Source organism: Oryctolagus cuniculus, chromosome 8 (genome assembly GCF_051225735.1).
Source record: "Oryctolagus cuniculus isolate XC-2025 breed Fujian yellow rabbit chromosome 8, ASM5122573v1, whole genome shotgun sequence".
Taxonomy (NCBI): Eukaryota; Metazoa; Chordata; class Mammalia; order Lagomorpha; family Leporidae; genus Oryctolagus; species Oryctolagus cuniculus.
This window is the reverse complement of record NC_142874.1, coordinates 117,226,702-117,251,990: the sequence shown is the minus strand read 5'-3', so window position 1 is coordinate 117,251,990 and position 25,289 is coordinate 117,226,702. Positions and strand designations below refer to the sequence as shown.

General features: G+C 43.9%; 1 protein-coding gene across 2 annotated transcripts in view; it reads left to right on the top strand.

Moving 5' to 3' along the window:
• The window catches only part of FRAS1 (Fraser extracellular matrix complex subunit 1), a 491,248-nt gene that overhangs the window by 197,868 nt on the left and 268,091 nt on the right, over nt 1-25,289 (top strand). For both annotated transcript variants that reach the window (XM_051820195.3, XM_051820194.3), the window contains exons 3-6: nt 1,422-1,529; nt 10,610-10,702; nt 18,891-19,050; nt 20,944-21,077. In XM_051820195.3, the coding sequence (XP_051676155.3) occupies nt 1,422-1,529; nt 10,610-10,702; nt 18,891-19,050; nt 20,944-21,077 (495 nt within the window). The remainder of the gene's footprint in view (nt 1-1,421; nt 1,530-10,609; nt 10,703-18,890; nt 19,051-20,943; nt 21,078-25,289) is intronic.

Genomic DNA, 25,289 nt, shown 5'->3' with positions numbered 1-25,289 from the left:
GAGCCAGGGATTGAACCCAGGCATTCTGATATGGGAAGCAGGTGTCATAACCAAGGTCTTGGCCAGTAGGCCAAATGCCTACCCCACAAGAAGATTAGTGTTTAAAATTCAGTCAAATACTACAGCTATTTCAAACCCACATAGAATAGGAATTTGTGTTAGGAAATCTCTGGGAAAATGAATTTCACTGCAGCCTGTGGTGTCAGTACTGCTTCAGAGCAGCCTTTCAATGGAAACAAGCAGGTGTGTGAAGGATCTGTGAAAGAGTTCGGTTCACAGTTAATTCAGAACGGGCACAGTTGAAGTAAGGATTCAGCGTGATAGATGGTGAAAAAAATGAAAGAAGCTTCTGAGCCCATTCAGATTCACTTTTCTCTTCATGAAAATTCTCATTTGTTGAGTCATGACATAGTATCATCACTTTATTTTTTTAAATTCTGTTGTGTTCATGATTTAAAGTAATTTATGGTAGTCTTTTGCATGGCACTCATACTTCATTTCACTCCAATATGCCCAGCACAGAACTGGGCACATAGAAGCCACTCTGTATATACAGGTAGGTGGATTTGTCTTAAAATAATTGAATTCTGGGCTGGCATTATAGCACAGTGGGTTAAGCCACTGCCTACAGTGCCGGCATCCCATATGGGTGCTGGTTCGAGTCCCAGCTGCTCCACTTCCAATCTACCTCCCTGCTAATGCATTTGGGAAAGCAGGGGCAGATGGCTCAAGTGCTTGGGCCCTTGCACCCATGTGGGACACCCAAATGATGCTCCTGGCTCCTGGTTTCAGCCTGGCACAGCCCAGGCTATTGTAGCCATTTGGAGAGTGAACCAGCAGGTGGAAGATCTCTCTGTCTCTTTCTCTGTCTCCCCCTCTCTAATTCTAACTCTGCCTTTCAAATACATTAAAAATTAAATCTTTAAAAAGCTGAATTCCCTACTCAAATCCTTTTTGTTTCTGACTGGCGTTAAGGAGATGGACAGTGAAGTGGGAGGCACTTACAGGATCTAGAGGCAGATGCAGCTCCTAGGAAGCTGGCTGGTGCTAGTCAAAGTGTCATTTTCCTTTTCACATGCTCTCATGGTTTCTGCTAGTTAACAGCAAAAAGGAACTTCAAATCAAGGAGCAGCATGTCCTCCTGAGGCTTCAGGCCAATCGATGGTTTTACTCTGGGTATCGACAGCTCTCTGCTGAATGTCCTTGTCTGTGCCTACGTGGGTTGACTGTTGTGAAATGGATTATACTGCTTTGATTGCCTCTCCGACTTTAATCAGTGCCCAGCAAGTACTGTGTGTGGAGGGCCTGCAACTCTCCTTTGCCTTTTAATTGTTGGGACTGTGGGGCTATTGATGGTACTGCTTCCTGTATTCAATCCTCGACTGATCAGGTTTTCACCCTGAGCTTATGCTTCTTTGCAGGACGCCACCGTTTGGAAGCCCGATTCATGCCAGAACTGCCGTTGCCATGGTGACATTGTTATCTGCAAACCCGCCATTTGCAGAAACCCTCGGTGTGCTTTTGAGAAGGTATGGTGTCCTAGCTGCATCTTCCATGTATTGGTGAGCTCAGTGAAGGGCAGAGTTTCTGTTACCACAGCCCCTCCTTGGGAGCTTTAGGAAAAGTAGAGGATAATTTTAACATTGTATCTAAACTATATTTATTTTCACTTATTGAGCAGTTATTTTGCACCAGGTATTCAGCTAAAGGTTTTGCAAGTGTTATCCAGTTAGGGTTATGTTGGGTAGGTATGTTTATCTCCACTTCACAGATGACAAAAATGAACGCTGGAGAATTTAAGCAGTTAACCATGATTATGCAATTAATAAACTGCTACCCAGAGGTTTTACTCCAAGTCTCACAGATGCCAAAGCTAACTGCGACATCTACAGAACGTTGAACGGAGTTAGAGAGAGAAAGAGAGAGGTCTTCCATCTGCTAGTTCACTCCCCAAATGGCCACAAATGCTGGGACTGGACCAGGTTGAAGCTGGGATCCTGGATCTCCATCCGGGTGTCCCACATGGTGGCAGGGGCCCTAGTACTTGGGCCATTTTGCACTGCTTTCCCAGGCACATTAGCAGGGAGCTAAACCAAAAGAGGAGCAGCCAGGTCTTGAAACCAGATCTCATATGGGATGCCGTTATCATAGTCTGCAGTGTAACCTGCTGAGCCACAACCCGGCCCCTTGATGATGATGTTCCAGAAACATCATTTGGGTCTGCCCCTCAGTCTATTACGGTGCTGTGCTGCCTTTGTCTTCCTTGCAACACACGAGAGTCTCCTTGCATTTGACCAAGTGACATTTCCTCCTCTCCTGTCTGTGAAAAATGTCCAGTTTTTTTCTGACCATGTATCTGTTCCACTGGGAACATGTTTCACTAGGTGTTGACTTTTTAAAGTGAATGTATTTGTTAAAAAAAATAACTTAAGCTTTAAATTGAACATTTGCAGCTCCCTTGGAGAAGTCCAGTTGTTTTCCTTTAGATTTAGAAATTGTGTCAAATTCGTGGGCATAATTTATTATTCAGTTTACTCTCCTGCTCCCAGTCCCATGATGACCGTCAAGCCTTTATGCTAGGTAATTCCACTAAGGTTTGGTTCGTACCTGACATTGAAGTGAAGGGAGACCTTGCAGGTCTTCCCTGGTTCCTGCGTAGGTGTATTGATGAGGATCCAGGAGTGTATCCCGTGTTTAAATTGGATGATCTGTTGCTATTTATTATGAGGCTTTCTACTCTGTGGAGTAAATACTAAACCATCACTCTGGCTGCTGAGTTACTCATGGCGGCATCTGAGCCGGTTTTCCAAACATCACAACACATGTCCTCCACACTCCACTTGAATAACTGGTGCCGTGGGAGAAGCCACAAATTACGTGTTAGAGGACAGCAATTTCATGCCTGACAACCACATACCATTCGGTACCAGAGGCTGGCAGGCTAACTCTGGCCCGGCCCCTTGTACAGCCTGTGAATGAAGGGTGTTGTTAGCTCATTGGTGCATTCATTAGATGTATTTAGTTCATTGACATTTTTCAATGGTTAAAAGATTGAGAATATTATTTTGTGATGTGAAAATGCTAGGAAATCAATGTTCACTGCTCATCACGTTTTATCGAAACACAGGCTCACGCCTTGGTCTGTGTAGTGTCTTTGGCTGCTTTTGTATTTTGGTGATAGACTTGTGCAGTTGAGTTGTAGACCACATGGGACTCCCAAAGCCTAAAATAGTCACTTCAAGCCCTTTCCAGGAAAAAAAAAAAAAAAAAAAAAAAAAAAAAAAAAAAAAAAACAACCAATAAAATGACATGATCTTGACTGCGTCCCTCCTAATTTGTTGTCCTAACTCTTCTCACTTTGGTAAATCCACTCTCCCAGTTGCTCTGGCTGGAACATTCAAGTCCTCTTTGACTTCTCACTTCCACATCCCACATCCCACACTCAGTCCAGTAGCAGATGCCAGCTTTTCCTTCATAAAACTCTGCGCTCTTTTCTCAATTCCATTCTGCCTTTTTATTACCTCTTATCCACTAGTAGCCATTTAACTGGTTTCAGTTTCTAGACTTGCCTTTTTCATTGTGCTCTTGACATAGCAGCCAGGGAGTTCTTTGAAAACTGCAGTCAGATCATGTCGCTTGTCTCCTTAGCCCTGGTTAATGACCTCCAGTTTCGTTTCTTCTCACTTGCAGTCAGTCCTCACACTGCCCTTCAAGACAGTGTCCCTTGAATTAACCTCCTCTTCTCTCCCTTGTCACTCTGCTCCAGACTCCTAGCCTCCTTGCTGTTCCCTGGAGACATCTACTCATATACATGAGGGTAGTTCCATTTGGGAAAATGGAAGTAAAAGTTAAGTTTATTTTTTAACAAAATATTTTTTAAAACCCATGTATAATTTTTTTATAACACACATTTTTGGTGAGCCTTTTGAAGGCCCTTGTATGTATAGATTTCAGGATTGTTTTGCACAAACATAAACTTAGCATTTATCCTATTTGCTGTGAATTTTGGAAATATATATTGAAACATATATACTGAAATTTATAATTTATATATATTTATAAGTAAATTTCAGAGTGAATTGTAAAGTGCAAAAGAAATACCCTATGGCAGAGAGTGCTTGGTACGTATCTGTATACACACACACACACACATACAATATACACAGAATTTAACCTTTTGCTCTGTTTGTCTTGCCTGGACACCATTCTGTTTAGAATTGCAACTTTCTACTCCCTACCACACATTTTATATCCCTCTTCCACATTTTATGCATATTTTTCTTCTTGGCACTAACTACTATCTGACATACCATATATTTACCAAAATGTCTTGTTTACCATCTTCTTTGTTCACTGTATATCCCCAACATCTATAATAGTACCTGACGCATGGTAGCACTCAATAAATAATTTTTGACTGACTGAATGAATGAAAGAGAAATGAGGCTGGAGACTTGGTAAGTTCAAGGTTATAGAGAGCCTTATCTGCTATATTATGGAGCTTAGAGCATTATTTTTAAGATGATAGAATACCAATGAAGTTTTCAGGCACAAGAGTGGAATGGCCAAAAAGAATCTTGGTTTTTGAAAGATAATGCATAATATAAGAAATGAGCAGATCTGTTCAGAGGATGTGAGGATAATCCAATGACAGAATGAGTACCTGAATTAGAGCATTGGTAGTGCAGGGACCAAGAGAGAAGGGCAAGTTCATAAAAAAAAATTTAGGGGATAAATCAGAACTGAATGAAGGTAGAAAGGTGAAGGGAGGGAAAAGGAGAAATGACTTCCATGTTTATGACTGGATGAATCACCAACTGACTCATCATTCACCAACTGAGATATCTCTCTCTCTCTCTCTCTCTCTCTCTCTCTCTCTATATATATATATATATATATATGTTACTTATAGACATATAGCTACTATATATAATATTTCAAGAAGTTTGTGGAAAATGGAATTAAAAGATAAGCTCATTTTGGTGCTCAAAATTTTGAAACCTATGCATAGTTTTTCCTAATATGTATCTTCTATGGACCTTTTGGAGACCCTTTGTTCACTTCTGGAGTGGTGAATTTGAAGTGCTCAGAGAAGAGCCAGGTGGATAGGACAAAGAGCAAGTTGTATATATGAAACTACAGTACAGAGGAAAGACAGGGCTGGAGAGAGCAAGAAGACAGTGATGCAAACCATCAGAATTTATGAACTTACCCAAATGGATTGTGTGAGAAACAGTACCAGACCAAGGCTGGTCTTTGGGAAACACAGTCATCGAAGGGGAAATAAACATAAGGGAGATAATTCAGGAGATTACAAAGACACAGACAGAGAAGTAATGGGATAAGGAATGGTCAAAGAAGAGAGCAGTATTAAGGTTTCCAGGAAAGTAGAGCATTTCTAGAAGGCATTGGTGTTGACAATGTTGATTACAGTAACAGGAAGAAGGGGGAAAAGAATTTAATGCTGTCTGTTGGATTTGGCAATGTGTAGGTGGCTGGTGCCTACACTGAAATTGGTGTCAGTGGAGTGGTGGAAGTGGAACCTACCATGGCACCAATAGGAAGAGCAACTGGGAAGTGGGGAGGGGAGCTAAGGAAAAGCTAATCTTTCAGGAGCTTGACTGGGAGCAGAAGGGACATCAGGCAGGCTACCCTACGTCGGTGATACTTCTTTGAAGCTCTCTTCTCACAACCATCGTGACTTTCCATGTCCTGCCATGGCTTTGTGCTTGCCCTGATTATACCCTTGGAGCACACAGCAAATACTTCTTGTTTATCTGCTTCTCTCTTTAGACACTTCCTTCTTGAGAGCAGGGATCTTCTTCATCAACACACTTCTCAAATAGCATAACATAGGGCACCAGAAGGCGCTCAGTCAATATTTGTAGACTGGTTGAATGGAATGGGGTTGGTTTTGTTTTATTTCTCAGCTTTTGTTATAAGCATGAGATAGACATTATTACCTTAGAAGGGATAGGGGAATGATTCAGGCTGAAGAGAGAAATTCAGGATATGCGGGTTGGAGGGAGAGAGAGACACAGAAAGAATACATGAGTTAGAAAGAAGAGTTTCCACGGACTGTGCTATAGCGTAGTGGGTTAAGTGGCTGCCTGCAGTGCCAGCATCCCATATGGGCTCCCCAGTCCCGGCTGCTCCACGTATGATCTAGCTCCCTGATAATGCACCTGAGAAAGCAACAGAGGACAGCCCAAGACTCCTGCACCTACGTGGGAGAACCTGGAATAAGCTCCATGCTCCTGGCTTCTGCCTGAATCAGCCCTAGCTGTTCTAGTCATTTGGGGAGTGAACCAGCAGATGGGCTTCTTTCTCTGTCTCTGTCTCTGTTACTCTGCCTTTCAAATAAATAAAATAAATATTTTTAAGATTTAATTATTTTTATTTGAAAGGCAGAGTGACAGGAAGAGAGAGAGAGAAGTCTTCCATTCGCTGGTTCATTCCCCAAATAGCTGCAATGGCCAGAGCTGTGCCAATCTGAAGCCAGGAGCCAGGAGCTTCTTTTAGGCCTCCCACACAGGTCCAAAGGCCCAAGGACTTGGACCATCTTCCTCTGCTCTCCCAGGCCATAGCATAGAGCTGGATTGGAAGTGGAGCAGCTGTGACTCGAACCAGTGCCCATAATGGGATGCTGGCACTGCAGGACCCAGCTTTACCCACTACACCACAGAACCAGCCCCTAAAAGAGATGAAAGAAAGAAAGAAAGAAAGAAAGAAAGAAAGAAAGAAAGAAAGAAAGAAAGAGAGAGAGAGAGAGAGAGAGAGAGAGAGAGAGAGAGAGAGGAAGGGAGGGAGGGAGGAAGGGAGGGAGGAAGGGAGGGAGGAAGGGAGGAAGGAAGGGAGGAAGGAAGGGAGGAAGGAAGGGAGGAAGGAAGGGAGGAAGGAAGGGAGGAAGGAAGGGAGGAAGGAAGGGAGGAAAGAAGGGAGGAAAGAAGAAGTATGGAGAACAGAGAGTGTGGGATCCAGAGCATAGGGTGGGGATGGAACTTGGGATGGGGTGACAGCCTTGCTCTCTAGGAATGGAAAGAACGAGTCCTAGGTAGATACAGATATACTCAGATTTATGAAGAGGGAAAGGATATTGAAGCAGTTCATACCTAATGAGTTTACTTCGTGAAGACTTTGAGGCTCAGTTGGGAGGTATAAGAGAGTAGTGAGTGCCTGGAACTGACACTGAAGGGATAAGGGGGCTGACTGAGGTCTAGGTTATGCATTTGTGTGTGGTGTTAAGGGGCCATGTGAGCAGGAGACCATGAACCTCTGGGAGAACCAATCTGTGGGGTGGAATGATTGTCTCATCAATGCTTACCAGTCAAGTGGGTGTAAAAGAAGATATGGCAAATTGTGGGATATATCCAGGGCTGAGATTTTGTCATATAAATGAAGACTAAGTGTAGAGGTGCAAGGAATGGTAGACATTCAGACCAAAGAATAGGAAAATGAGGCCAGCAGGGGGCTGATTAATTGCATGGAAAAAATGCTGGAGAGTAACTCTGGAGCAAATGAGAAGGTGAGTGAGAAAGGGGGAAGGGACACACACACACACACACACACACACAGATGAGGGGGCGAGAAATACCCGGAGAACTCTAGGAGGCTCACTGTCAGAGAGTTGAAGGCTTTGGGTGTACAGAAGTTGGAATGTGGGCAGGTCTGAGGCTGGCCATGGGTGTGGGGAGTGCCAGTGAAGTACAAGTAAGGATATCTTGAATTGAGTTTGCCAAGAATGTGCAAGGATAGAATGTTGGGCTGGTTGCTTTCATGGAATTGAAGTTGTTCAGAATTATGTCTAGACATAGGGTAGAAAAGAAACTGAGATCCAGGTGCCAGGTCCTTTTGTTATTTTAAAGATATTTATTTATTTATTTATTTGAGAGGCAGAGTGACAGGGAGGGAGGAGAGAGAGAGAGAGAGAGAGAGAAATATCTTCTATCTACTCTTTTACTCACCAAATGGCTACAACAGCCAAGATTGGACCAGGCAAAATCCAGGAGCCAAGAACTCCATCCCGGTTCCCACATGAGTGGCAGAGACCCAAGAAGTTGGGCCATCATCTTCTACCTTCCCAGGCACATTATCAGGAAGCTAGCTCGAGTGGAGTAGCCAGACTTAAGGCAGCACTATGATATAAGGATACCAGTGTTGCGAGTGGCAGCTTAACCTGCTGCACCACAACACCCACTCCAGGTGCCAAGTCTTTAGTGAGTAAACTGGGGAATGAGGGTAACAGTGAAGAATGGCATTATCAGGGAGTGTGAACTCCAATGAAGGAGGTTCCTTGTCTGTAAAATGAGAAGCTTAGACGAGATGATCCAACTGTAAGACAGCTTTCAACTCCAAGGTCAGGTGAGTGTTCCACAGAGCATTTGACTTCTTTGCTACAAGTAATGAAATAGAATCATGGAATGGTAGAGCTAAAAGAAACCTTTACAAATCATTTAATCTGACTTCCTCATTTTTTAGACGAAAGAACTAGCTTTTAGCAGTGCTGTTACTTGCTCAAAGACAGAGCTAGTAAGTGGTACCATCATGTCATACCTGAGTGCTGTCTTCTGGCCCACTGCAACTTCCTCTCCATCGTGGCGCTTTGAAGTTTTCCATTGTGTTTCTCAGCAGCATGTGTTGTCATTCACATCTGCAGTGGTACACTTACGCTAGTTCACGGTACAAATTACTGAATCACTATTGTACTCTAAACTACTTGTATTGCTATTAACAGCTTGGGCTCCTGTCATTCTTCTCTTTTTAGATCTTTCTAAAATCATGTTATAATTCATGTTTTCATCATGGACTGATTGCAAATAACCTAGCATAAATGGCAATTCTGAAAATTATTTTTGATTATGCATCAATCATGTATTTTTCCTAGAACCACATATGATAGATTGTATATTCATATGCTACATAAAGAATAGCTACCTAGCTGGATAGATGGATGTTGACCAGGGAAGGGAGTGGAGACATTTAGAATCTTCTTTTTCCCCAGAGACATTTTCTTGGATATTTAACACACACTCCAAATTCTCTTTCAGCTCACCTCTGTCATGTGCCACCAGAAGTTCAATGGACAGACCTAAAATAGGGACCATCTTCTCTGCTCTTCCCACTGCCATTCAAAAACTAAAAAATTTATATTTATGAAATGAGTTTTGAGAGCCAAATATGAAAGTTACTTTTATATAAAATAAAACTCATTTGAGGGCATAAAAATACACCGTTGAAGTTTTCCATTCTGTCCCCCAGTCTTCCTTGCTCCCTGCTTCCATGTTAGAATATATAAAACACTTGGATCTTCCTATTTCCTATCTGTGTGGCATTCTTAATTCTGCACTGTCTTAGTGGAAATTCAATAACTATGCTCTTGGGATTCAGAGGGCTCTTTTATGAAAAGTCATTAATGTTGCACAGCACATGCAATTTTGTAAAACCCCATATTGTGTAAATTTTGTCCTTTAGCAAGTAAATAACAAACATTTGTATTTATCTATTTAAAGGATTAGCAGTAGCAAAATCTTATTATTGTTTCCCATCCACCCTTTTGGGTGGAATTATATGAACTTGGATTTCTTTTGTAATCAACCAAAAATGACAACACAAATTAAATAAAAGATTAACACACAGGCATACACACTTTTTTATTCTACTGCCTGAATCCCTTGTAAACTTTTATCCTGTGGACAGAACCATGATGTTCTGGTTAATTTTTATCAAAATCACTCATTGCCCATTCTACCAACTTCTAGACTTGAGGAAACCCTAAGATACATGGGAGAGAAACAACACAGATAATAGGACCAACAGAGAATCCCTGGCCCCTAAAGACAATCATATGTTCTTTGTGTTATGTTCTTTAACCACTTTTAAACAGACATGTCTGTTATGGTGACAAATGGAGGATTAATTAAACAGGTGACAATTTCCAATAATCTTGAGGTATCAGGTGATAGCTCCTTCTCTTAATAGTAGCAAGGAACACCATTGAAATTTTAGAAGCCTTAACAACACACTGTAGATCTTTATTGGAGCCCAGAAATTCTACCCAGCTCAGCACAAAATGTATGTGTGCAGTTTCCCAACTGTCTGCTTCCTTGATTGACTGTCCTTCAGCCTCCTGCCCCCATGTGCCTCGCTCCCATGCTGCCCAGGCAAAAGCGAACCCCTAGAACCTCAGCTCCACCACTGGCTGTGGTCCCTTGGAGACAGCAGGGAGACCTGTCAGCCCTGGGCTATCTGTAGCTCCCCAGTTGTCTGCCTCCATCCAGCCTAGGGAAATGCAGCTCTCCATTCACCCTGACTGTTCTTTTCTTGGGCATAAGGGAGAGCGGCATTTGTAGTGGGAAAAAAATTCTCCACTGCGTTACATGTGAAAAGGCGTAGACATTTTCTCTGCAGAAATGGCTTTCATGAGGGGTTCACTTTATCTAGGAGAGAAGTTCATCTTGCCAGAGCGAATCTTTTTGGGTGTATTCATTTTATCCTGTCTATTGTCACCTGCGGAAACGCCTGTGATCTAGCCAGTGCCAGGTGATGTGGGGACCCGTTGTGACTGTGTTGGTTGCTGCTGTCTCACACTGAACTGCTTTAAAACGCTCAGGGAGAAGTGCTTCGGATTCCCGCCAACCAGTGCTGCCCGGAGTGTGAGCTGAGATCTCCTGGATCTTGCCATCATGAAGACAAAGTCCATGAGGTAAGTGCTTTCCCGCCCAGCAGAGCTTCTGTGTTTGGTGGTCATTGACGAAGGAGAGCCGGATGTTACGTTCACCCTGACAAGAGAAGGTTGTTTCCTAGCCCGAGCTGTGGAGGACCTGAGGTTCATTTGCCCTTTTGCGGGAATGGAGATTTCCTGAATGAGATTAGAACTATCCTATTCTTTCCCTGGGTCCTCAGTAAGTATTTGGAGGTTGAATTGGTGTCTTTGTACAGAGGAGTCCAAATGCTGATGTTGAAGAAGTTGTGATGTTCAGCAGTAAATGAATCACCTTCCTTTTGTATCCTACGTGCATTTTTTTGTTCATTTAACAACCCTGCGCTGGTGAATAGAGCAGATGTTATTCCTCCCATGTTAATGATTAAAAAAAAATTGTCTAAGGTCATATTACTAATAAGTGGTATGACCTGCTCTAGAGCCCTGATGTGCTGAATCCTAATTCCAGGCTCATTCCATTAAGACAGAAATTCTCAACTTCACTTGTGTAGACATTTAAGGCATTGCTGCTGAAGTATCTGAGCATGTTGAGTGCCATCCCTGGCCTCTACCTACCAAGTGTGCCAGTCACCACAACCAAGTGTCTGCAGGCATGGCCAGATGTTCCCTAGGCAACAGAGTGCTCCCCTTTGTCCCCACAGGTGGAACCACAGCACTAGATATTTGCCCTAAAGTGCTGCTTATACTATTTTTTCATTCTAGCTGTCTTAGGATTCATTTAGAGATGTTCAATACTGGTTAAAAAGTAGCATTGCAAGGTTCATAACAGAAATTATGAAAATCGACAGTGCATCTCCACCCATATGTAAATGTCACCCTGAGGCAGGTGAGCTTGAATGGGATGGAAAGAGGCTTTTTTTTTTTTTTGCTTTAATCTTCATCTTCCACCCATACAAAACATTCCCCAAGTTCATGTATCTGGCCATTCAGGCAAGAGCGCAGGTTAGCAGGATTTGATATTTCCTCTCTAGGCAGCTATTCAGTGTCTGTGCCTGAAGCTCTGTGAGCACAGTGATCATTTCCCTACGGGACAGGATCCCCTTACTCAAGCCTCTACCTCCTAATTACATGGGGAAGCTGCTCTTTCACTCCTGCACAATGCATTGCTGAAAGACTCCCAGGCAGGTCTGTGAGGGAACCATCTTCATGACACGTCTCCCCGTGTGCTGCTGCTTGGCCAGTGTCACCTTTCACCAGCACAGGAGAAGGGGCTGTGAAATGGCAGGTGCTACAGGGCAGACTGGTGGAAATAATGCCAGTTCAGAAGGTGTGGAAGATGTGTGCGGTACAAGGTGAACAACACCAATAATGCCAGTTCAGAAGGTGTGGAAGATGTGTGCGGTACAAGGTGAACAACACCAAATTGAATTTGTCTTGTAAGATTTTATTTATTTATTTTCCTTTTATGAGAGAAAGAATGAGCCAGCAAACAAGCTTCCATCTACTGGTTCACTGCCCTGCAAGAGCTAGGACTAAGCTACACTAAAGTCAGGAGTCCAGAACTGTATCTGAGTCTCCCACATGGATGGCGGGGACTCGGTCCTTGGGCCATCACCTGCTGCTTTCAAGGCATGCACATTAGCTGGAAGCTGAAATCAGGGATAGGAGCTGGGACTCACACCCAGGCAAGTTAACTACTACACCAGATGCACACCCCAAGCTGAATCTTCCACGTGAAGGAGATGTTGAGAGCCAATGGAGGTCAGGATCTGGAAAAAATCAAAGCCAATATCTCAAATACAGGGTAGATCCAGGGACCTGAGTGGTTAGGAGTCAGGAGTCTTTGCATGGGCCATTCTTTCTAATGACACATGGCATTTGCTCTCTCATGTTGCATTTGGGCACAGTCTTCTTATCTTGATGTAAGATGCCTGAGAACATTGACAATATTTTCTATGTCTTTATAACGATCTTTCCTGCCTCCCACCTAACCTGGTATTCAGCATTGAACTTTTCCTGGAGTAGATACTCAATAAGCATTGATGAATGAGACTCAAGTGATTAGTAAATCCTTCTCCAGCTACTCCGTGTCTTTATCACAGGGGCACACTGGCCATTGTCCTGTGTGGCTGGGCAGTTCTCAGACCATAGATCTCCTGGGGCTTAGTTAGAAAGCCTGTTGGTCGGCCGGCACCGCGGCTCACTAGGCTAATCCTCCACCTTGCGGCGCCAGCACACAGGGTTCTAGTCCCAGTTGGGGCACCGGATTCTGTCCCGGTTGCCCCTCTTCCAGGCCAGCTCTCTGCTGTGGCCAGGGAGTGCAGTGGAGGGTGGCCCAAGTGCTTGGGCCCTGCACCCCGTGGGAGACCAGGATAAGTACCTGGCTCCTGCCATCGGATCAGCGCAGTGCGCCGGCTGGCCGCGGCAGCCATTGGAGGGTGAACCAATGGCAAAGGAAGACCTTTCTCTCTCTCTCACTGTCCACTCTGCCTGTCAAAAAAAAAAAAAAAAGAAAAAAAAAAGAAACCTTGTTGGTCTCCTACTTTGGCTGCGAGTGCTCCGAAAACCCTGCTTGGTCTTCTTTGTCCCTGCCTTCCTTGGGGTTCATCTTTTCTGCAATAACACATCCTGCAGAGAGTTCTAACATGCGTAGGAACATGCCCGTGTGTTGTTTTTGCATATGCAACTTTCAAAATGCATTCCCTCAGAAAATGTTATAATTACATTTCTGGTACTTGATGTAACTGAGAAAAAGGCTGAATTTCCGGAACTATAGCTTTGGAGAAAAACATGTCTAGTAGCCTGCCCCCTTCAAATCAAGCTAGAAGATTGATTTTTTTTTTTAAATTGAGACAAAATCTAACATTAATCTTAAGTCAAAATCATTGTATTTCTTATCTTCCTGCCCTTCCTTCCCCCTCTTTCTTTCTTCATTTCTCCTAGGTTCTGACCAAATCCTTTTTAGTATTCATTTTCTTGAGCGGTTTAAATGCTTGTCTGCTTTGCTCTGGGTCTTGCCTGGTCACTTACATGTCTAGTTGTTTTTTCTTAGATCCTGCAGCCCTTTGTCTTTGCGGTCAGTTTCTGGAGGATTCTGCTTCCCCAAGGAATGCACGCAATGATCCTCTCCTTAGCCTCTGGTTTGCAACCCACACGCACATGAGCTACAGACTAACTCTGGAGCGATGAGCTGAGGCAGGTGCTTCCCCCTAAGGGAGGGACTTGGGAGAGGCTTTGTGGGATTCCCCAGGTGTGGCTGCAGGAGAATCAGGTGAGGTGCTGCTGTCCCTGGAGAACACTGTTGAAAATGAAGGTCAAGGTGGGCTGAGCTCCGGGCTGCCTGGGAACCTGCTCTTTGGACTAACACGGCTGGGCCTCACTAAGGGCCTCCTTGTCTCCCAGAGGAGGAACAGCTTCCCCAGCTGGCATCCCAGCAAGTCGAGACAAGCCCCCGGAGCTTTCCTTTCCTGGAGTGAGGAAGACACTTGAGCTTCTGGCTGACTCTGAGTTATTTGAGAATGTTGCCTGGGCTTATTCCAGCAAGATTCTGGTGGGGCGGGGAGAGGGGGCTGTTTCACCTGTGGCCCTCCCACAGCTCTCCCTCCAAATTCATTTAGGGAGCCGTGCCCAGCCAGGGAAATAAGCATCAACTGTGCTTTTCTAAGGGGTATTTGAGTGCCTTCTTCCTGTTCTTTTCCCCCATGAATTCTTTTGTGAAGGGGAGGGGAGAGGACCATCAATCCTTTCTCTTCCTCATTCCTAATTTAATCTCAGCTCCATGTAATGTCAAATTAGGAAGAACATGCTTGAAGATTTGCTGAGAAGGCAAATGGCAGGTGGTAAAGCCTAGTGCCAAATGCCAGTGAGTAGAGGCACAGGAGGGAGAGGTGGGCTCATTCTTTCTGTAAGGCTAAAGGGGACAGTGATTTCTGTGTGCGAAGGAAGAAGAGCATATTGAATTCTGTAGCCTTGTTCTCTTCAAAGTAGAGGACATAATTATCATATGCACTGAACATTCCCCGATATTTAGTATTCTGGATTTATAACTTCATAACAGGAACAAATTATATGAAGAAAACTTATTTTTTGTTCTGTCAGTAAGCCAGGCTAATGCTTTATGACCTTATCTTTTCTTTGGACTTATGTCAACAGCCGAGCTAACTTGTTAGTTGACTGTGCAGAAGAATATATTTCAGATGTTGTCTACAGAATTCACTTTCGCCCAGTGTCAAAGTCTGCTTCCTCAAGGGTATTAATGAGGTTACGATGGCACAGCTTAAACTGGTTCTTGCAGTAGTTTTGCTGTGTGTCTATTACTCCTTGATTTCACAAAGCTCTCTTTGCTGCTGCAGTTTTTTTTTTTTTTTAAGATTTATTTATTTATTTGAAAGGCAGAGTTACAGAGAGGTAGAGTCAGAGACAGAGACAGAGGAAGAGAGAGAGGTCTTCCATTTGCTAGTTCACTCCCCAAATGCCCACAATGGCTGGAGCTGAGCTGATCCGAAGCCAGGAGCCAGGAACCTCCTCCAGGTCTCCCACGTGAGTGCAGGGGCTCAAGGACTTGGGCCATCCTCTACTGGTTTTCCAGTCCACAGCAGAGAGGTGGATTGGAAGTGGAGTAGCCTGGTCTTGAACTGGCACCCATATGGGATGCTGGCACTGCAGGCAGCAGCCTCACCCACTATGCCACAGTGCTGGCCCCTGCAGTGTTTCTTAAAAATAATGCTTTTATAAGTGGATATAGACAACTCTGGGAGAGAAGAAATATATACATTTGTGTGTGTGTGTGTGTGTGTGTGTTTTGAGCCTCTTGAACTCTAGGTTGGGTGTTTTATGGGCATTATTTTTTTTTTCAGCTTTTATTTATTTATTTTATTTCTTAGAAAGCCAAAGAGAGAGAGAGAGAGGGAGAGAATGAGTCAGATCTCCCATTCTCTGGTTCACTCTCCAAATGTCCATGATAGCCCGGGCTGGGCCATGCTGAAGCCAGGAGCTGGGAACCCAATCTAGGTCTGCCATGTGGATGTCAGGGTCCCAGATATTGAGCCATCACCTGCTGCCTCCCAGGTGCACACTGGCAGGAAGCTGGAATCGAAACTGCAGGTGGACCTGAAACCCACACACTCTGATATGCGATGTGGGCATCCCAAGCAAAGGCTTGACCACCGGGCCAGCTGCCTGAATTCTTCATGTTCAGAACACTCTGAGGAAGGGTGTGGGATGCAAACTGGTGGGGACTGATACGGTTTGTCCCCATGAGGGAGATGGTAATGATTCCTTTCCCTCATGTTATACACTGGGCATCACCACCTGGAGCTTCTTGTGTGGCTTTGACATCAACCAGTGAAGTCTCCCTGCCGAATGTTCTTGTTATTCCCATAATTCTCAAGCTCACTGTGAAGGGAGAATCCATTGCCTTTTTTTTTATGTCTCTTGAGCTATAGATTCACGTGATCAGAAAGCTCAAAGGTACTGAAGAGATTAGCTAATATAACCATTTCATGTCACAGATGAAAACCTTGGGTGATGGACAGGTTGTCTTATAATTAATTTTTGAGGTCTCTGAAAGGTGGTGGTACTACAAATATTTGAGAACTGACAGTGTCTCTTAGTTGTAATAAAAGCAAGCTCTTATTGTTATGAAGTGAAACGTCTGAGTGTATAGAAGCCAACTCCTAATTCTTAATAAAGTAGTTCCCTTATAGTTATTTTATGTGCAGTCTTCAAATCTGAATGTATTTAAGAAATATATGTAATTAGATAATTCAACAGTAATTTGCTTTCTGATGATGAAAAAAAACATAATTTGTTTAGTAAAAATGTAGACAGGTCCACAGCATAAAAGCATAAAATCTACCAGTAATCCCAGTACTCTGAAAACCATGGTGAATGTACTTCAGTTTTTGGTGGTGGGGTGGCAGTGGAGATAGATAGACAGACAGACAGACAGACAGATGTAGACTTTAACATAGTTGAAATTATTCTATGTGTACGGTTTATGTCTTGCCTTTTTACACAATGTTATATTATCAGTAATTCCCTCATATACTTTGGGAGAATATTATTCCCAATTACTAGGCAATTGGGTCACCTCCAGTTTTCACTAAAATGTCATTTATAGACGAGGAAGCTGAGATGGAGAAGGATTAAGTGAAGGCAGGCAGAGCTGAGCTGAGACCGGAGAACATGCATGGTGCCAAGTCCCTCCTTGATTCCTCTCCATCAGTGCGGACAGGCATCGCTATCTCTTGTGCTCCCCGTGAGTCTCCCTGTAGGAAAGTTACCATGACCGTAAGGTGAGGACTTGGTTCCCAAATAATTGGATGATTGTAATTACCTGTTAGAATAGTAGCACAGGTTGCTAGTAATTCCATCATGTCAGAGCTGGCATGCCTGTGACCTGAATCCAGGGGCAGAACCCAGGGGCACTGACTTCTGTAAGTAGCACAGGGCGCCTTTGTGCCCCAGAGACACTGAACAGTGATTCTTGAGGGGAAGCAAGAGAATGTTTGTTTTCTATACTTCTCAGTGACACGGCTGTAATCCCTCGAGTATGTTTAGTCTAATGAGTCCCTAGGATGCCTGATGTTTTTAATAAAAGTCTGTGTATGATTTGTGCTGGGTCAGATATCATTATATGCTAGATTTATTAGAAGCAAAGGGGAAGAGTTTGAATATTTAGGGAAGCGTTGCAGGAGGAAAATGCAGACAACTTTATTCATTGAGTTGATTTTCCCTGTATCTGTGCAAGGCTGCTGTTGTCCTGTTCTGATACAGAGAATGTAACAGTCTTGACTGTCACTTCCCGAAACAGTCGTTGCGTGGGTAGCTTTTTTCATTCTGAGTTCACCCTCTCACACCTGTGTCACACCTGAGAGTGGCTTGTTGGTACACTTTTCCTACTTGATAAATCCCAGGATAATTCAACACATGGATCTCTTAGATGGCAACATACTGCCAGCTTTGAGAATGTGGTATCCCAGTGTAAAGTGGAATAGGAACATTCTGTGCGTGCAGACAGACTCTCCCTGCGCACGACTGCGCTCCGCAGTTTATGGGAGAATTGGATGGAACAGATGCCTCCTGTCGACTCTCTCACTTTCTCCAAGACCATGGGATCACAGCACCAAAAGAAAGAGGTGAGAGAGAGAAGATGAGAACTAATCAGAAGCCACATCAATGAGACAGGGTTACAGCGAGAGCTGTTGAAAATGATATAAGCAGGGGCCAGCACTGTGGCACACTGGGTAAAGCTGCTGTCTGCAGTACCAGCATCCCATATGGGTAACAATTCGAGTTCCAGCTGCTCCACTTCTGATCCAGCTCCCTACTAATGCATCTGAGAAAGCAGCGAAAGATAGCCCAGGTGCTTGGGCCCCTGTATCCACATAGGAGACCGGAAAAAGCTCCTGGCTCCTGGCTTCAGAACAGCCCAGCTCCTACTGTTGAGGCCATCTGGGGAGTGAACCAGTAGATGGAAGACCTCTCTCTGTGTCTCTGCTTCTCTCTGCCTCTCAAATAAATAAATACACCTTTGGGGCCAGTGTCATGGCTCACTTGGTTAATCCTCCGCCTGTGGTGCAGCATCCCATATGGGTGCCGGATTCTGTCCCTGTTGCTCCTCTTCCAGTCCAGCTCTCTGCTGTGGCCCAGGAGGGCAGTGGAGGATGGCCCAAGTCCTTGCGCCCCTGCACCCGCATGGGAGACCAGGAAGAGGCACCTGGCTTCTGGCTTTGGATTGGCGCAGTGCCGGCCATAGAGGCCATTTGGTTAGTGAACCAATAGAAGGAAGACCTTTCTGTCTCTCTCCCTCATTATCTATAACTCTACCTCTCAAATAAATAAATAAAAATAAATAAATACATCTTTGGGGGAAAAAACAGAAATAAGATGATATAACCTTTATAAATAACATAGTAAAAATACATGTGTGCATATTTTGCTTTGGGCTATATAAAATTTTTATTTTATAGGTTTGGCTCATTTTTATTTTATTTTCGTGTTTTTCTGAAAATTTCAAAAATGAAATCCTAGAGATAATAGAAAACTGTTCTAAAATTGGTCTCTGACTTGGAACACTGCAAAGCTTCATCTTAGCCTGCAAGCTGAGCGCTGTCTTCCACCTTTCCTGAGATCCCTGCTTAGTTTGTGTAAGAGATTAACTTCTGTTGGTGGAATGAAAGCCTGCACTCTGGCTCTAACCTTCTCCTTTTTCTCCCTCCACACACAGCATGGAACACAGTGGGCCTCTTCCCCGTGTAGTGTGTGCTCTTGCACCCACGGGGAAGTAAGGTGCACCCCCCAGCCTTGCCCACCGCTGTCCTGTAGACACCGCAAGCTGGAACTCACCCCTGACGGCAGCTGCTGCCCAGTGTGTGTGGGCCCTGGAAGTGAGTATGAACTCGTCGCAAGGGCCCTCTTTGCCTTTGAGGCCCACGTGGTGATACCCCAACTCCTTCCTGTTCAGTAGCTCAAAGAGCTCACTCCTTTCTTTATTGTAACCAAGATGCAGCCTCGTGCTTGGCCGGGAGTGATGTTTCAGAGAATGGGATTGGAACTCATCTTTAAACCCCTTCTAAACTGAGGAATCTGAGTCTCTGATTTACTTATTTTGCCTTGGCTGGATGCATCCCTTGGTATTCACAGCTCCCAAGAGGGAAGGGGAGTAGGAAAGAGACCCTTTGATAGGATTCCCCGGGGCCAGTGTGGCTCCTCCTGCTCACTTTGTAGAGAGGACAAACCTGTTCCCTGTGGGTATGGTGGCGCTGGCACGGATTCTGCTGGGCGGGCTGTGAGTGAATGACGTCCCTCTCCAGGATGCAGAGCAGGAAGGGTGTCTGTCTTGAGTGCATCCCTGCTGAAGTGGACACCTCCAGCTGGTGGCACAGAACTTCGGGAAGCCAAGGGTAGACTTCCAGGCCGTCTCCTTAGAATTCCCTTTAGTCCCTGTAAACTTCTATTGCATTTGAGGGATTTATGTCCCCTTCTGTGTGGCAGCTAAATAGTATTTACTTTATGATGCATAGGAAGTGTTGTCATTGCCACATGCTCTCTTCTGACATGTAGTAGCCGGAATATCTTTTTATTCCTTGAAAGCTACACTCTATTCTCCCCTTAAAAGAGATCCCCTGGTTTCTTTCCATTCCCCGCTTATTCCAAGCCTGGCAGGCCTCTACCCTGGAGAGCCATTTTTCCAGGGATTCAAAAGCATGCTCAGGAAATGATGGAAGTGAAGTGTTTGCCTTGTGTGTTCCAGGTACCCTTTGCCAGGGAAGGACTGCCAGCTGCTCTGGGCCCAATAACCCTGCAAGTGAAGATACTTGGACAGCAGAGTTGGGGGTGGCACAGAGAGTGGGTTGTCTGAGCCTGTAGGATTCTTTAGGAGGTCTTTAAAGGCCTTCCTGTAGCCGTCCAGGAGAGAGACATACTGGAAGCATTTTGCCTCGAGTGATTGGAGCATCATCAGCTCTTATTTGGGGGGAAATGAAAGGCCTCTGTTCAAAAGCAGGGGAGGAGAGACTTTTTGTCCCTGTGATCTCTCCCAACCTTCTGGTGGTTTTTGTTTTTATTTATGTGTGAGGCAGAGAAAGACAGAAAGGTAGAGAGAGCTCCCGTCTGCTGGCTCACCTCTCCCAATGCCCACGATGGCCCTCGACTGGGAGGCAGGAACTCAATCCAACTCTCTTACGTGGGTGATAGCAACCCAATTACTTGAGCCATCACTACTGCCTTCCATCTGCATACCAGGAACCAGGAGTCAGGAACAGAGCTGGGTATTGAACCGAGGTAATACATGAGGGGCACAGGTGTCTTAACCTCTACGCCAAATGTCCACCTAGTTGCCAGGTTTTCTGTGCTATTTACTGTACTCCTCAGGCATGAAGATACTGGAAGGTTGAGTGGAGACCCTCACAGGCACCTGTGCCCCACTCTGGGCCATGTACCCCCACTCAGGTCCTGGGCTATGAATAGAAGGTGGCAGCAATCCCTGGGCAAGAGGAGGAGAGCAGGTGGCAGAGAAATTATCCTGGGAAGCCTAGTAGGATGTGGGACCATACAGGAGTTGAGGCTCCAAGCACCGTCATACTTCACTTATGAAACAGAAATTCAGAGAATTCGGGATAACAACTGCAGAGATAACAACTATCCCAATCATAGAGCCTCTTTTTGTGTCCCAGGTACCTAATGTGGAGTCCTAGGCAAATGCACGCATACCCCTGCAGGCAGCCCGGGGACCAGCCAATGCAATCCATCCTGTAACCGTTATTTCTCTGACCTTCCAGAACCCTGTTCCTATGAAGGCCGTGTATTTCAAGATGGGGAGGACTGGCATTTGAGCCGGTGTGCCAAGTGTGTGTGTAGAAATGGGATCGCCCAGTGTTTCACAGCTCAGTGTCAGCCTCTGTTTTGTAACCAGGTAAGGAAGACAACTTCAGGATGTTCACTTCACTGGTCAACCTCTTATAGTCTCTTCTGAGAGTGTCGGGCCTTGGAAGTACTAGAAAGAAGACACAAAGGCTGTTTTCTTTTCCTTCTACTTTTGGAGACCACCTCTGAGACATTTCTTTTCCCCTTAGAAGCTACAGATAGGTCTAATTAACAGCCATTTAGGCTAATTGTTACTTAATGAAGCTGAGCCTTGAGGGTGCACACAGCAAAGCCTCCGGCTCCAATTGCAGCTGTTCTGAAAATGTCAAGCTAAGCATCTGGGAAATTTGGTAATACGATCTGGGTTGTTATTGTTTTTCCATGCATAGGTGTAGTCAGAGTTTTAAAAACATATACATGCCTTTGAACATGATTATCCAGATGTACACAGTTTAATTTTTATAGGATAATGAGTCAAATAATCAAAGGATTTTCTAAGGGGATGTTTGAGATAGTGGAATCTCGTTCATTTGTGCTGATCTGATTTTCAAAACATTAGGCTCTTCACACAAATTTAGAAGAGAAAATCAATTGCATATAAATGGTGGTTGTGGTATTTTATAGGTTTTTGCTCTTCAAGAGGCTCCTAAAGATATTCCATAGTGGTTGACAGATAACCATGAAAAGAGCTTTGCCTCCAGTCAAAGTATAGCTCATTTTTTGATCTAAGGGAGAGCTGGAAGCCAACACTTAGTTGCCACAGAGCAGTACTTTGTGTCAACTAAACCCAAATCAATAACATGGCATATTGTGACAGTTGGGCAATATTTTAACCAGCAGACAAAAGGCAATTAGATGAGAAATGCTAAATGCCAAATAAAGGCAGAATCTATTTAATTGAAAGGCTTGATTGTGTTACCCACTCTGCACCAACTACTGTGTCTCATCTCCCAACTCATCAACACATCTTGTCCTGGTTTTAAGATTACTAATGAGCTTCTTGGGAGAACTGCACGATATGTAGCTCTATTGCTCTGATATTTGGAGAACATTATGATTTGGGGGCAATTTAATTATAACATTCTGGGGTTTGGAATGGTAATTAAGTAGTTTGCCACCATTATAAGAAGGGAGGTGGGGATGAGAGATGGAGGAAGTACCCCATGGAGAAATTTCTGCTTTAAATCTTCACACATTTAACCACATGCTGCATATTATGGGACCAGATACTCAAATAATTGAAATTCCTGTGTCTGATTTTCAGAAACATTAGACATAAACTCTAGTTTCACTACACAGTATCCACTGTAGAGTTTTCATCAATATACATAATTAATGTAAAAAGATAAAATGTTGGTACCATACTTTAGAGCTAATTGATATGTAAGCATTTTGAAGATTTCAAAATAGATTAATTTTAATCACTCTTGCATTATTTAGTCTGTATTTTGCTGTGACATATTTTTTTTTTTAAAAAAATCCAGTTGTCAGGTATTTAAAATCAGTTTCTTGATTTAATATCATGTTAAATGTTGGGTATTCTAAGACATAAAGGAGTGCTATAGAATTGGGGCTGTTAATATAACACATCACCCCAGCACTATTATCTCTACGCCTATCACCATCACCACCATCACCACCATCACCATTGCCACATTTTGGAAGTTTCAAATGTGCTAGTCATTAATTTTAAGAGCCTTGTAATTCCCCTAACAGTCCTGTGTAGCGGGAGCTATTATTATCATTCCCTTTTTATAGCTGATGAAAATAAGTGACTTGCTCAGGTAGGCATAGTTAGTAAGCCCTGGCACTTTTTTTTTTTTTTGGACAGGCAGAGTTAGACAGTGAGAGAGAGAGACAGAGAGAAGGGTCTTCCTTCTGTTGGTTCACCCCCCAGATGGCCACTACGGCCAGCGCACTGCGCCAATCCAAAGCCAGGAGCCAGGTGCTTCCTCCTGGTCTCCCATGTGGATACAGGGCCCAAGCACTTGGGCCATCCACTGCCTTCCTGGGCCACAGCAGAGAGCTGGACTGGAAGAGGAGCAACCAGGACAGAACCGGCGCCCCAACTGGGACTAGAACCCAGAGTACTGGCGCCGCAGGCGGAAGATTAGCCTAGTGAGCCATGGCGCTGGCCCATCCCTGGCACTTCTAACCTGGGCAGTTCTGTGTGACTGACTCAGGAGACCACACCTGACTCATATTTCCGACCATTATGCTATATTCCTCTCCAAATGAGGAGTTACGCATTTGTGTCTAATCTTTACCATAACAATATCTGCTAACAGTTTCAAGTATTTTGTATACTTTCATTAGTACATTAAATATAAGGAAAACACAGATTTGTCAGTAGACAAGCATTTTCAGTGCCTGAGCTATAGAAAACTTGTCTTTAAGATTTTCTGTGATTTTTTTTATGTAAGTGGTTTGTGTTTAACTTATGAAAGGGGGGATTTTAACTCATTAAAGAGAATTTAGAAAGGGCAGAAAAGCCAAAAATTATTTTTTACCATTCAGAAAGACCGTGATAGTTTTTTGGAGAGAGGGAATAATTCATTGCGGTCTTTTGATAGGAGAATATAGATAATTCTGTTTGCATAGTTATAGTTACATCTTAGAAGTTGGTGATAATCCCTGACAAAGGGAGAAATTCCTATTCAAACAAGAGGTTATTTCCTGAATGACAGGTTCAATTCTTCCTGATGGTGCCTGTTTTCAACTCCTGTCCAGAGGCCTTGTGAACAGAGCCATACCCCCGCCACAGCTTCATGGGCTCACTGGCATGGTCTGCTCAGCCTGAAAAGCGTCGTTCTGGATGGTGTTACTGCCAGACTTTAAATATCACAATTTTCCCATTCCCAATATTGATTCATCAGAATAGTTTGAACTTCATCCTTGGCTATTATTTCAAGGACATCAATTTCTCAAGAAAGTGAGGAACCTGAAATCTCTCTGAGCCTCAGAGTGTGTGTGAGCTGTTTCCTTGGGGCCTGCATGGCTGAAAGACTACGTGGCAGGATCTCACTTTTAGGAGGGACTGTCTTCCCTTTCCGGCCCTGTGCATGCCTTTCCCCTGAATTTGGGGATTTAGAGCCATGGCAAAGTCTGAGGTCTATGTCTTCCCCTACCTGCAGCTGCTTTTACTGTGTTGCATTCTTGTGGCATGTTTCTTTATATGCATAATTTGAAAACCTTGGGAATGTTTCTAGGTGAGGTATCAGTCCACATATTTGGCCTAGATATTGTGGGGCTCTTTAAGACGGTGCTCCAGTTTTTGAGATATTTTCTTCAGTTATTGCTTTGATTAATTATATTTGTTCCAATTATTCTCGCTTCTCCAGAAACATCTGTGGCTTTCAAGTTGTTTGCCTTTCTTTTTTCCTCTTTATCAAGCACTGTTCTGTCTCGGTTTTTCACTTTGTGTCTTTCCTCTTTGTGCCTCCTATCACTGGTTCATCTACTTTTTTTTCTTATCACGATGATTTTTCTTTCTTTATTGCTCCTGCTTCTGTTTGGTAGGGACTACATGTTCTTGCATCTCACGGAGCTTTCAGAATGGCATTTAGACATTTTCGTGTACATATAGTAAGTGACGGTCAGAAGTCTTGCTCTATCTCTGAAACTACAGAATGTTATTCCCTTCTCTTTGATGGGATTCAGCACGTGCTGTCCTGAACTGCAGCATCTTGGCTTCCTGAATATTTTAAGTTGAAGGAATTTGGAAAAAAAAAAAAAAAAAAACAAAACAGTAGCAGGAAGGTCACTTTGACCTTTCCCTGCCCTTCCCCTTCGAAGGTGGTAAGGCCCAGGAAGGACTCTGAGCTTTCCTGAAAAGGCTGTCAGACCCTGATCTGACAGGTGCTCTTCCGATACCTGAGAAATGGAACATCCCCATCTCTAAGGCAGGCACACAGAGAAGAAGCTGGACAAACGGGCCTCACTGAGTTCCTGTTAGATCATACCCTGTGCCCTAAAGTATTTCTCCATGACTATCTACTCTTCATCAGTGTACTATAAAAATCACTGAGGTTCCACCCTTTCTTTGGGTCTTTATTTCATTGTGAGGTCTTCTGTATCGAGTAAAATCATGTGCTAGAAATGTGTGTGTGTTTCTTTTCTAAGGGCTTCAGCCTTGAACCTAGAAGGAAAGATATGTTTCCTTCTCTGTAGCTCATTCTTCAGGGCTGTCCCCCACGTTCCTGTATCTCTATCTACTCATCTTTGACCAAGGGCAATCTGTTCATCCTCACTGCTTGAAATC